General features: G+C 45.9%; 1 protein-coding gene and 1 pseudogene across 1 annotated transcript; one reads left to right on the top strand and one right to left on the bottom strand.

Moving 5' to 3' along the window:
* The first annotated feature begins 3210 nt into the window (after positions 1-3210).
* LOC117031303 (fatty acid-binding protein 5-like) lies at positions 3211-3614 on the top strand (annotated as a pseudogene).
* Positions 3615-7619: 4005 nt separating this feature from the next.
* MRPL11 (mitochondrial ribosomal protein L11) lies at positions 7620-10679 on the bottom strand. Its single transcript, XM_033118827.1, has 5 exons — positions 10321-10679; positions 9853-9948; positions 9319-9412; positions 9067-9226; positions 7620-7913 (listed from the first exon to the last, which is right to left on the bottom strand). Exons 1-5 carry the CDS (start codon positions 10441-10443, stop codon positions 7808-7810), a joined length of 579 nt encoding a protein of 192 aa, XP_032974718.1. The 5' UTR covers positions 10444-10679; the 3' UTR covers positions 7620-7807.
* Between the last annotated feature and the right edge of the window lie 3220 nt (positions 10680-13899).

Raw genomic sequence — 13899 nt, 5'->3', positions numbered from 1 at the left:
AAAATACCGTTTTCCTCCAAGCTTGAGGGCCCAGTGGCCACAGGGTCTGGGAGGCGAGGGGATGAAAATTAGGAGATGGAAAGAGGAAAGACCTGGACTCAAATCCCACCTGCATCAACTATTTGCTGAGTGGAACCTGAGCCTCAGTTTCTTCACAGGTTAATTGGGGCTAACCAAAAATGGCACTTACCTCCCAAAGATGCTACTAGGACTTGATGGACTCTCCTTATAAGCTGAGGTGCACAGAACAGACTTAAGTTATTAAAGTGAATTAGAAAGCAATGGTGACTGCAAAGGCTTAGAGGAAGATTCTCAAGTTGAAGAAGGAAACTCCAGGCCCAGTGTGCCCGTCCAGTGAAAAATGGGGGCTGGATTCCAAGAGGCAAGAGCAAAACACTGAGAACTCCCCTAAACCTTCTCTCATTCCAATCCCCCACCTCTGGGGCTGCGCCTTTCACAGGGTCCCATGGGAAGGAAGACATTCCCGGGACCTGTCACCCCTTATCCACCTTGGATGAATCCTTGGGTGAAACAAGAAGGTGTAGTCTTGCCCTCTGCCTTGTTATGCATCTGTTCTCCAATTTGAACCAAAGAACTGGGCTGGAAGCCCCCAAAGTGCCCCGTCTGAGCTCTGCTGCCTCGCTGGCACCAAGCACAGAGCCGGGAACATAGCAGGCACACTAGAAATATTTTATTGAGAGGACCGTATCTGAAGATCAGCCCATAGATTTTAGTAGAAAGTCACCAATTTCTGCCATGTAAAATGTGTTCCTAAGTTCCCCAGAGGGCAAAGGGTTGTAGCTCTCAGCTTTGAATTTTAAGTGACACTGGAGTCCCATCTAAAAACCTTCCTGGTGCTCATCAAAAACAAGGGAAGTCTAAGAAGTTGTAACAGCCGAGAGGAGCCTAAGGAAACAGGATGACAAAATATAATGCGGTATTCTGGATGGAGTCCTGGACCAGAAAAAGGACATAGGTTAAAAACTAAGGAAATTTGGATAATGTATGGACTTTCGTTAATAATAATGTATCAATATTGGCTCATTCATTGTGACAGATGTACCATGTAAGTGTGAGTTGTTAATAATAGGGGACCTAATAGATATGGAGTAGATGGGGAACCTCTACTATTTTCACGTTTCTGTAAATCTAAATTCATTCTGAAATAAAAGGTTTTTTTAAAAAGTAAAATTAAATAAAAGAAAAATTTTAAAATAAAAGAATGTGAGAAAAAAGAAACCCCTCACTGATGACTGGTGGCGGTGGGTGATAGGAGAGTGTGCGTTTTGATGAGAAGGCAGGCACCCTGACGTTCAGATCAGACCCCGTCCTTCCTCCCCCGCCTCGGCCAAGTTCCTGCAGAGAAAAAAATTAGAAGAGCCAATGGCTCCACCTGCTGGTAGAGAAGTATGCTTCTGTTCCTCTTACTGGCAAGATACCTGTGGCTGAGATTTATAGCTTAGAACAGGTGGATAAACTGAGGCTGGGGAGAGAAAAGGATTTGCCCAAGGGCACTCCCAGAGTCGCTGCAGAAGCCAGATCTGACTCGCAACGAGTTCCCCTGCGCTGGCAGGGAACCTATTCCAGACTCTGCGCTGGCAGCAGAATATAGGAGAAAAAGCTCAAGTTTGGGGGTCATAAGGGCTGAGTTCAAGTGCTGGCTCTGCAGCCTCGTTTTTTCATGTGATAAATATTTACAACATCTCCACGTGCCAGGAACTGTTTTGGGTACTGGGGACAAGTACGCAGTTCGCCGCAGCGAACAAGATAGACAAGGTCCCTGGGCTCACAGAGCCTCCATTCTAGTTGTGGGGAGACATACCAGGTCGAACAATTAAGTTCGCGAACTTGTTGGAACGATGTTGCTAACCTTTTTTGATATCAGAGGGATTATTCGTTATGAATTTGTACCAACTGGACAAACAGTTAACCAAGTTTACTATTTGAAAGTGCTGAAAAGGCTGAGTGTAAAAATTAGACGACCTGAAATTTTCGCCAACAATTCATGCCTCTTGCATCACGACAATGCACCAGCTCACGTGGCACTGTCTGTGAGGGAGTTTTTAGCCAGTGAACAAATAACTGTATTAAAACACCCTCTCTACTCACCTGATCTGGCCCCCAATGACTTCTTTCTTTACCCAAAGATAAAGGAAATATTGAAAGGAAGACATTTTGATGACATTCAGGACATCAAGGGTAACGCGACGACAGCTCTGATGGCCATTCCAGAAAAAAAGAATTCCAAAATTGCTTTGAAGGGTGGACTAGGCGCTGGCATCAGTGCATAGCTTCCCAAGGGGGGTACTTCGAAGGTGACCGTAGTGATATTCATTAATGAGGTATATAGCACTATTTCTAGGACGAGTTTGCAAACTTATTTGTCATTCCTCGTAAGAAAAAGTAAATAAACAGTCTGAAAAGAGCATACAGTATGTACAATAAGGGAAAGAACCAGGTGCTGTGGTCACAGCTGTAGTTTAGCGTTGTATAATTTAGAAGGGGGTTTCAGAAAGCCCTTTCTGAAAAGGTAACATTGAGCTAAGACCTAAAAGATGAGAAACAGGAAGAAGAATATTCCAGTCAAAAGAAAAGCAAGAGGAGAGGTATTTAAACAGTAAAGGACTTAACCTCTTTAAGGAATCATAAGGAAATCAGCGTGGCTGGATCAAAGGCAGCAAGAAGGGTGGTTGGAAAGGAGGAAAAAATGACTCAGGGCCTTTCAACCATGATAAGAAGGATTTTATTTCGTGTGCACTAGGAGTGAGTCCATTGAGGAGATTTAAGCAGGAGAATGATATGATAGGAGTCACTTGCTAAACCATCCCTCTGACAGTTGTGTGAAGAATGGATTGGAGGAGGCGGGCGTGGAAGCAGGGAGAGAGTGAGGTATCAGCAGTGATCCAGGCCACAGGCGACGAGAGCCTTCACCAGGCACAGACGGGAGTAAGTGACTAGGGTTGGGATACTTTGGCGACAGAACTAACACGGTTTGCTAATGGATTGTAACTGGGGATGAGGAAAAGAGAGGAGTCTTTTATCTCTGACTTTAGCAACTGGCTGAGGACTTACTGTTTAGACTGAGATATGATGAATATCAGGAATTTTGTAGTGTCCTCTGGTGCCTGGCAGGACTACTTCAAAACCTCTCTGCCAAGCTCTCCACGCTGCACTCTGCTCCTCTCACCGTGCTCACCACCCACGCCCACCATGGCCTCCGTTCAGCAGCTGGTAGGAAGATGGCACTTAGTGGAGAGCAGAGGCTTGGATGAGTACATGAAGGAATTAGGAGTAGGGATGGCTCTGCGAAAAATGGGTGCCATGGCCAAACCAGACTGTCAGCACCTCTGACAGCAAACACATCACCGTAAAAACTGAGAACATGTTGAAAACAACACAATTTTCATGTAACCCGAGAGAGGTTTGAAGAAACTACAGCTGATGGCAGAAAACTTCAGACTGTGTGCAATTTTGTCAATGGCACATTGGTGCAACATCAGGAATGGGATGGGAAGGAAAGCACAATAACAAGAAGAGTGGAAAATGGGAAACTAGTGGTGGAATGTGTCATGAACACTGTCAACTGTACTCGGGTCTATGAAAAAGTAGAGTAAAAGTTCCATCTTCCTTCTGGACAGGAATTCGCTGCACAAGTAAACAGGCTCCGTTCAATGAGCAAATCTCGCCATGCTTTTTTTTTTTTCTTTCTCATTACTGTATTCAGTTATCTTTTTCACAAACATTTTACATGCAACTATTTCCAAGTGTTGGTTTAATTAAGATCATCCCTTTGGTTAGTGAATAAATGTGTTTATGCTAAAAATAAATAAATAAATAAATAAATAAATAAATAAATAAATAAATAAATAAAACAAAATCCCCACAAAACCTCTCTGGATGACGGCACACCCATCTTAGGCCTCAAGGAACTTCCGTAAGTAATTTGTCACGGGCATTGAGCGGCAGACAAAGATAACCAGACATACAAGGAAGTAAAATCATATGAGCAAAAATTGGCAACACCAGACTTGCATAGACTTCGTATATTTGAAAGCAATTATGTTTCTCATGTTTAATGAAATAAATTACAAAATCAAGAACATCTGCAGGAAACATGAAGCAATAACAGTGATAAATCAGATTTGAAAAAGAACGAATAGGGGCGGCCAGATGACTCAGTTGGTTAGAGCATGAGCTCTGAACAACAGGGTAGTCGGTTCGATTCCCACATGGGCCAGTGAGCTGTGCCCTCCACAACTTCATTGAACACAATGAGCTGCCACTGAGCTTCTGGAGGGGCGGCCAGATGGCTCAGTTGGTTAGAGCGTGAGCTCTTAACAACAAGGTTGCTGGTTCAATTCCCACATGGGATGGTGGGCTGTGCCCCCTGCAACTAAAGATTGAAAACGGCAACTGGACTTGGAGCAGAGCTGCGCCCTCCACAACCAGACTGAAGGACAATGACTTGGAGCTGATGAGCCCTGGAGCGGCACACTGTTCCCCAATGTTCCCAATAAAATTTACTTTTTAAAAAAACCCAATAGAACCACTAGAAGTGAAAAAGGTGAAAATTAAAATTTAAAACTCAATTGGAAATGGAAAATTGGAAGGTCAGAAAGTCTTAGAGCCATACCAAGCATCATTTTTTGTTTGTTTTTTTTTTTTTTTGCCAAAGATTATAAAACAATGTGCTGAGTGGCCCATTTGTACATTGTTTCAAAACCAACTGCCTGTGGTCTGGATATTTTAATGCATCATAGACTACTATAATCTATACCAGGTCAAGTTTAGTGAAAGAAAGTACACAATCTAAAATATTATTTTCTGTTTCAGTTATTTGAGCACCTTGAAGGAAAGAAAATCACACTATTGATATAATGAAAACATATAATTAAAAGTCAGTATTTGAAGAAAAAATTGTGGACATATACTGATATGGAGTATAATTGTGTCACACACAGTGGCAGCTACCTCAGTGTGAGAGTTTATTATGAAATTTTCCATTGTGATAACTAGAAAAACATTAATAAATTATAAATTTCACGTGGCTAAAGATATTATAGACCTGTAGAGACCAGGACAAGATGAATTAAAATTCCAGAGCAAAGAACCCTTCATATGTGAGATGACGATCACCAGTCATTTTCTTCCCTGGTGGCAGTTTCCTATTCTGGGTGCAAGCTGTTTAGGTTTAGTCCAGGCAGAGGGAATCCACTGGTGGTGAACTTTTGGGTGGTCATAAGGGGCTGGTGTAATGTACCAGAAACTAGATGAGCCCCACGTGCATGGCCTGTTCCCCCCATGAAATACTAAGTTCTAGAATGGTGGGGGAATCTGGGAGGGTAAGGTGAAAACTAAAAGGCAAAACAGACTCTCCCATAGCCTCATAGTGCGCAAGGGGAAAGATGTGGACTTTGCTTGGTACAGCAGGGGGATGAAAAGCACTGCAGAGTCTCACACTGTCTAGTAAATAATTCTCCTCACATTTCACGGGCCGAAGTGTCATATAGCCTCACTTAATTTCAAAAAGTGGGGAATTGTCATAACCATGGTGAGAGGGAGGAGGGCAGACATATTGACAGCGTCACTCAGGTTATACCACAATCCCACTGTGCTCAAGCTGTTGGCTTTAATGGGGGACAGACCCTAAGGTGGCCCCCCGATCCCCTTCTCTTGGTATTCATGCCTTTGTATAATTCCTTCTCAAGGGTCTGTCTGTGACTTGGTTGTAACTAACAGGATATGGCAAAGGCGATGGGCTGTACACGATGACATGGCTCTGTTTGTTACACTCTAATTGTGAAGAGACTCTCCCTCGCTGGCTTTGAGGAAGCGAGTGGACACGACCAGAGGCTCAATAGTGAAGAACTGAGAGTAGCTCCCGGCTGACCATTGAGGCACTCAGTCTGCCTGCCCAGAACTAGATTCTGCCAACAACCATGAGAGTTTGGAAGAGGATCCCTCCCCAGTTGAGCCTCAGATGAGCCGACTGCCCCAGCTGAAACCGTAATGGCAGCATTATGAGACCCTGAAGCGGAGAACCCAACCAAGCTGTGCCCAGACTCCCAACCCACAGAAATTGCAACATATAACAACATGGCTTTAAACTGCTAAATGTGTGACAACATTGTTACACAGTAATTGGTAAAAAATACAGCCCTGCCTGAAATCCCATGCTACTCTCTGCCCTGATCCTAGCCATCCTTCGGGTCTGTTTAAAATCACTTCCCCTGGGAACTCCTCACTGAATGCCCAAGCTTGGTTATGCCCCTCTTATGCCCTTCCAGCCCATCACACTTCTTTGTCACAATAATTGTGACTGGTTTTTGTGTGTAATTCTTGTTAAACAGCCATCTCTGAAGGCAGGAACTGTGTCTGTCTCATTTACTCATGTCCTCAGTCATAGGAGCATTGAGCCCAGAGCCTGAAACATAAGTCACTCAAAAACTGTTTTGCAAATGATGTTCAGCACAAGGTTGTATGTGTGTGTGTGTGTATACACATTGTTTTAATGCAAACAACCGTTGAGGACTTTGTTACATAAATTATGATCCACCCATAAGACAGAATACTAAACAGTCATTTAAAATTGTTTTAGGGGGCCAGCCCGGTGGCTCAGGTGGTTGGAGCTCCATGCTCCTAACTCCGAAGGCTGCTGGTTCGATTCCCACATGGGCCAGTGGGCTCTCAACCACAAGGTTGCCGGTTCAACTCTTCGACTCCTGCAAGGGATGGTGGGCTGCACCCCCTGCAACTAAGATTGAACACAGCACCTTGAGCTGAGCTGCTGCTGAGCTCCCGGATGGCTCAGTTGGTCGGAGCGCGTTTTCTCAACCACAAAGTTGCCGGTAAAGTCCTGTCCCCTTTCCCCAAAAAAATCTTTAAAAAAAATTGTTTTAGGAAGATAATAATGAAAATGTTCTAACTAATTACCAAGTTAAAAGTAAAATACAATATCTAGAATGACTCCATTTTTTTTTAAGTATTATATATAAATACACACACAAAGAAACACAGAGAAGAAAAGATACACACATATTAGCAGGAGTCTCATCTGGGTGGTGGGATAACATCAAGTTTTTATTTTCTTGTGTTTTACTGAAGCTTGGCTTCTTCCGGGGTCCTGTAACCATGAGCCTCACACTAGAATTCACGTTCAGCTAACACCTGATCCAGAGTCAGGGTCAGTTTGGTAGAGGGGCCTGAAGTAGCCACTGGGATCTGGGGCACTCTGTGCAGTCACCCTGCTGGGGCTGTGACCTGAAGTCCCCACAGGGGTCTGTTTCTGTTGAGGTGGCAAGTCTCCAAGACATAAAAGGTATTTCTGATAAGAGGCATAGCAACATCTGCTGCTTCGGTCCATTCGAGTCCCAGCCCCCACCTACCCTGCCCGTTCTCTCACTGCTGGGAGGAGGAACACACAGGGTTTGAATCAAAGGCCGGGCTTCTACTCCCTCTGCTACCAATTCCGAACGCAGGGAAGTTGTTCTGCTTGGCTGAACCTTGGATCACACAGCAGCATAAACAGCCCTACTTCCTAGGGCAGCTGATATCTGTCCATGGGGCCTACGGTCACTACTGGTCCCATTCCCCCGGGGTCCCAAGACAGAAGGCGAGAGTGAGTGACAAAGGATATTTATTTAGGCTCGATCCCTTGATATAGCCATACATGTAAAAATATATAATCTAAAGTCAAGGAAATAATAATCAGGTTGGTGTCACCTCCCCATCTCCATTTCGCACAGCCTTCCCACCGGTCCCCTTCTCAGCTGCTCCCTTCAAAATCCTGGAGAGTGTGGGACAGGGGTCACTTCTTGGCAGCTTCTGCCTGAGCTGCCAAATCTGCCTCTTTCTGAGCAGCCAAAAATATGGCGCGCTCCTTCTGGAAAGCTGCCAGCTCTTCTGAACTAAGGCTGCGGGTGCAGAAAAACAGACGGTAGGTAAGTGGCCAGTCACCAATGGCGAGGTCCCAAGTACCTGTGCCACTGTCTCAGAACCTTCTCCCCTCCTGGACTTCTCAGCCTCCTACTTGTGCTCATCTGTTTCCTCTGCCAGGGATGCCACCTCTGCCTTTTATTCCCTTCTTAGAGCCCTACTGGTCCTCTGAGGTCTCAGCTATATCCTAGCTTAACTGGCCTTTCCCCTGGGCCCCAAAACACTGTACAAGAAGTCATCTAGCTGCACATGTGTGTCCCTCCCTGAGCTGGGATCGGATTTATCATCTCTGTACTCCCAGTAAAAGGAAAGATGTGAGAAAAGTAAAGCCCATCCCTGGTCCATGCTTAACCCCACTTCTTGGGAAACAACCAACCGTCAGCCTTGACACAGGAAGTGACATCAGCAGCAAGAGGCTGGCAGAGCGTTGAGTGCTGCCCCTGCTATTGTCTGTGCTAGATGCCCTCCTACCCAACGTCTCACTTCAAAGAACGATTCCTGAGGTCATCTGAAGCCCCATGAGGAATCAAGTGTGAACTGAGACAGCTGGAAAGGTCCTTTCAGGAAACTGGTCCCTGTTTGCCTTGTCTCTCTCCTACTAGTTCCCATTCCGCCTCTAGTACTATATACCAATCACACTGAACTTCTTTGCTTCACGTTTCCACCTTCCGCCTTTGCAGGGATCTTTCTACTTCTCGGAACACTTGCTCTCAGTCCTGGACTTTTCCAGGTCTCTGCTTACATGTCACCTCACCTACAAAGTCCTCATTGACATGCCAGGCAAAATCAGGAGACTTATACTCTGTTCTCAAGACACCTGTAGTTCCTGTTATCAACACTGCCTGCCTGGTGGGCTAATGCTCCATTTAGGGATCTGCCCCCGTTTCTGGGCTGGGAGTTCCTCAGGAGCGGGGCCAAGCGTAACTATCTTGTTCCTAGCTCTATCTAATGCCCAGAACAATGTCTAATGCATAACAGGTACTTAATAAGTGTATCCCAAATGAATGAATGGGGCGCCCCACTCCCAAGAATCTAAGGTTCTTTGACTCAGAAGTTGACTCTCCCACTAATGGGCCCTCTCAGCTGTGCCCCAGAGTCAAGAACTTTCCAGGCCCTTTCCAGGACACTCACTCCTTCATCACACGAATGCCCAGGGAACGGGCAGAGCCAATGATGGAGCGGACAACAGAGGACAGGGGAACATCCTGCAGAGCAAAGGCGTCGTCCTGAGCTTTAACACGAGCGATCTCATACACGTGCTTCAAGGTCACCAGGCCTGCCACCTCCTTTCCTGGAGGAAGAAACAAGTAGCCCTTCAGCTGTGACTGCTTCCTTCCTTCCTTCCTGCTTCCCAGAATCCCAGGTGCCTATCCTGATCCTTACCGGTCTGCCGGGCCCCCTTCTCAATCCCAGCAGCTGCCTTCAGGAAGTAGGAAACAGTGGGTTGCCCAATCTTGATTTCAAATGTCCTATCAGGCTTAATGGAAAAAAGAAATATGAATATATCTCTTTCTGCCTCTCCCAACCCCTGCTGCCCCAACCACAGGGAAACTTCCAACTTCCTGTCCTCCCTTCCCTTGATTCACCGATGGTGTCCCTCCAACAGAGCACAAAACCACAGGAAAAATAAATCTGCAGCAAACAACCCTTTCCCCTCTATTCCAGGCTCAATTCTGCTCAGGAAGCCCCAGTGAAATGAAGGCACAAAAGGAAGAACAGCACATGGCAGGCAGGCTCAAAAAGATATGGTCTAGTCTCCATTATGTAATTTGGGAAATTACATAGTGGGGCCCGGTAACAGGGAGAGACTTGCCCCGAGTTAGGAGCAGACTAGCAACCCCAGGCGTCCATCCCCAGGACCTAGGAAGCACAGGGGAGGTGAAAAAGAAACTGCTGATCAAAGTTCCGACTCTGCACCTTCACAAAGATCTTCGTAGGCAAAGGAATGCCTTCTTTGATGTCCTTTGTCTTCTCGTTGAATTCCTTGCAGAACTGGTTGATGGAAACGCCTCGCTGTGAAGGAAGCATAGGGGTTACTGCAGGAAGGGATTGGCTTCCTACCACCCAGGAGGCTCCGTCCGTTCCCTCCTCCGTTTTCACTGCTTTAAGTTCCCATCCTCTTTTCTCTACCCAAATTTAACTACCACTTCACGTGTCAGATGATTTGTACGCATCATCCCTCTCCGTCCTCACAACAGCCCGTTAAGGAAGAACTGAGAGAGCGGGGCCTCCAAGAGGCTATGAAACTAACGCGAGAACATTGTGTGGGTAGCAGAGCCGCGCTTTGAACCGAGGCCTCCCTGGCTCCAGAGCCGACACCCTTCACCTGCCCACTAGCTCCCACCCTCCCGCGCCTCCCAAGCCAGGTTCCAGCCGCCGCTGCACCTGACCCAGGATGGGGCCTAGTGGGGGCCCGGACATGGCCTGGCCAGCCCGTACGATGGTCCGGATCACGCCGCCGGCCTCGAGCTTCCTGACGGCCCGAGTGGCCCGGCTTAGCTTCGACATGATGCGAGGCTCACGGACTTAGTTCACCTCAGGGCAACATAACAGCAAGAGACACAGCTCCGGGGGCCGCCATCTTGAATCAGAGGTCAAGGGTCCTCACGTTAGGTTAGGGCAGGTGAAGCCAACAAGCCGTTGTTTGAGTCCTTCCGCTCTCCATCTAGTAAGTCAAAGAGGGTGAGACAAAGAGAAAATAAACTTTGCCCTTGCCATCTGAAGATAGGGGAATGACCCGAATCTCGAATGGCTCGGGTACACACATTCCTTCTGGATAGCAAACAGGCAGTACATCGGACAGCTAAACTGAAGGAGGAAGAGGGCCTTAACACCTGCACAGCATTGTGGGTATGGTAGTTTGGACCTGTTCTGCAAATCCCGCAGATAGCTGTGCGTTAGGGTGCTACTATCTGCTGGACATGGTGATTATCCTTGGGTTTGAAATGAACCTGAAGCTGGTTCTTAGGTGCAGGATCTCTTTACTTTCTGAGCCTGTTTCCTCACTTGTTGTTGAAAGGCAATATGGTTAAGAATACAGACTCTGGAAGCAAATTGCCCGGTTGCTCCTCTTGCTGTCTTGAACTTGATTAAGTTAATGTATGCTTAGTTTCCTTCCCTGTACAATGGGGATTAGAATATGCAGCACCTACCCGTCGGGATGGTCGTGAGGATTGAATTAGCAGTGTGTTTTAGAACAATGCCTGGCACCTAGTCATCTGGTAACTGTACAATGAGGACAAAGCCTTCACAGAGCTGTTGTGAGTCTTAACAGGCCCAGAATGTGTTTGATACATCATCTGTGCCCAATAAAATGGGCCAGCATCTTATCACTGTATATTATTTAACTTTCTTTTGAGCACTTATTATATGCCAGGCACTGCGCTAAAGGCATTATTATCTCATTTAATCCTCACAATGGCATGTTTTATTTTACCCCTATTACAAATGAGAACATTAAAGCACAAAAGGGGGCCTAAAAACAACTACTTTGTATGTGGCAGGGCTGGGAAACAAATACTGGGATTATCTAATTCTAGACCTCGCGACGTTTATGACTCTATATTGGCTCATCTAGTAAAAGGAGGTGATCCATGTAAAACCACACTGTAAACTATGAGACTTTTAAAATTATGAATTTGTGTTAAACTCCCACGAGTGAAACGTGATTGTTCCTGCCTCTGAAGTCCGTCAAGCTCTTTGTAACACTCAGCCTCATTTGCCTTAATCAAGACTCTCAAACCAAGCTGGTTCTTTGATTTACTAGCTGTAAGTCCTTGGATAGGTAATTAACTTCCCTGTGCTTTGTTTCCTGGTGAGTAACGTGGGTCTAATAGTACTCACCTCACAGGATAGTAGTTAACTCAGGTAAAGCGCTTAGAAGAGGGTCTGGCCCACAACAAGTCAGGCTGGGTATGATTTATCTCTGGGTCCTCCACACTGCCCTTTATTTACAAATTTATTTGTGAATAAAGACATAAATATTTTCTGAACGAAGGAATTAGGAAACAGATGGGCATGGCAGGTGCTCAGGGAGCCAAGAATACAGCCTGTGGGTGGCCAGTTAGTTCAGTTGGTTAGAGCATGGCCTAATAACACCAAGTTGCCAGTTCGATCTCCGCATGGGCCACTGTGAGCTGCGCCCTCCTTAAAAAAAGACAAAAAGAAAAAGAATGCAGCCTGGGACAAACTGGGCTCTTTTGGGTGCAGTTTCCACTTCCTGACAATGAAAGGATGGTTTTGATTAGTCTGGCTCTTACAGATTGTAAGGAAGTAACTTCCCAGCCTCCTTGTGGAAATGTATGATGTCAGAGCATTTCATTGGTGAAAATGAGACCAGACAGGTGAATAAGGCCACATCAGCCAGGTCTTGTCAGCCTTGTTAAAGAGCGTGTGCTGTGCAGTAGGAAGCCATTGAAGAGTGGTAAGTATTTGCATCATATTTGCATTTTGAAAAGGTGACTCTGGCGTGGGTATGTAGAGGAATTGGAGGAGTGCAAGAGTGGATACAGAGAGATCCATTAGGCCAGGGCAGGAAGAGATGATGGTGTCTTGTGACCAAGTCAAGAGACACTTAGAAGATAGAATTTGTTTTAGTCAAATGCTTTGCGGTAACAGTGTCCCTCTAAATGAATAGTAACTCATTGAAGCCTCATTACAATCCTACGTGGTACAAGTGCTATTATTATCTCCACTTTACAGATGAGAAAAACTGAAACACAGAGAGGTTAAGTCACTTGCCCAAACTTACACTGCTAGAAAGTGGCAGAGTCAGGATTTGAACCCAGATCTTTTGGCTCTAGGAAACAGGCACTTAACTACCCCCTAGGCTGCTTTGACAACCACCAGAACTTAGTGCTTGATGGGTAATTTGTGGGCAGTGGGGAGAGGCATCAAGGGTGATACTCAGGATTCTGGCATGAAGAGTTTGGGCAAATGAGTGATAAGGACGTTTACTTTTAGTGTTGAAACATGAAAGCTGTAGGTTTAGGTTTAGATTTAGGTTTAGGTGATGAGTTGGGTTTAGGGGTGTAGTGTAAGCCCTGAATGTTGATTTTTCTTTTTTGTAATAGTAAATGTCTGACTTTAGCTTTGATTCCTGAGGCATCCACTTCAAAGATAGCTATCTGGAATAAACACATTGTCAATTACTAAATATAGAGTCAGCTCTTATGTTTTAAATTCACAAAAAAAGAGTGAGCCCATGAAACCGTAGGCCCCCACCCTTAACCCCAATAAAAGCAGAATCCCAGGCCCATACTCGTGTACTGCTCCCCACACCCACCAGTGTCCTGGCTGTGTGGCCCCATGTACACCATGTAATTACCGGGACCTGAGAGTACTAAACATTTTTTTTCAAAGTTCCCTGATGGTTATTGCTAAGGGCAGGTTGCAATCATAATGAAAACCACAAGGGCCGGTGCAGCCACAACATTGGTTATCTATCGGCAGAGACCTGCACACAACAGGGGGTGTCTGTGGGACACTCAGCTACTGGGAGAGAAGCCTGAGCTGCTGAGAGAAATGCTGGCATCTGTGGCATGGAGACTGATAGTCCCTGAGGCCAGAGCCAGGAGTGAGGTTGCCCGAAGTGGGGAGAAGAGGACTCGGCATTTAAAGCATGAGGAGAAGAAAGGAAAGCGTGAGCCAAGGAAACCAAGGAGCGGCCACAGAGTCAGGAGTTAAGTGGAAGGCCAGGAGTGAGGCGTCCTGGAAGCTGCTGGAGAACAGTTGGAGAAAAAGAAAGTAAAGAAGTAGAAATCAAACTAAAACTTAGCCTATGCCCCACAGAAAATGGAAAAGCCTGGACAAAATGTTTGCAAATAGGAGTTTTGTGGACCCCTAGTGAACACAGTATAGAAAGATTCATTACGGTGCAAGGAGAAAGAAGGAAGAGGGCTGTGAAGTGATGAAAGATGTAAGAGGTCCCAGCTGGAAAGGCCTGTAGCCTGCTTCCCAGGTGGG

The sequence above is a fragment of the Rhinolophus ferrumequinum genome, chromosome 11, assembly GCF_004115265.2.
Source record: "Rhinolophus ferrumequinum isolate MPI-CBG mRhiFer1 chromosome 11, mRhiFer1_v1.p, whole genome shotgun sequence".
Lineage (NCBI taxonomy): Eukaryota > Metazoa > Chordata > Mammalia > Chiroptera > Rhinolophidae > Rhinolophus > Rhinolophus ferrumequinum.
Note: the sequence above shows the minus strand (reverse complement) of the source record. Positions and strands in the feature narration are given on the sequence as shown.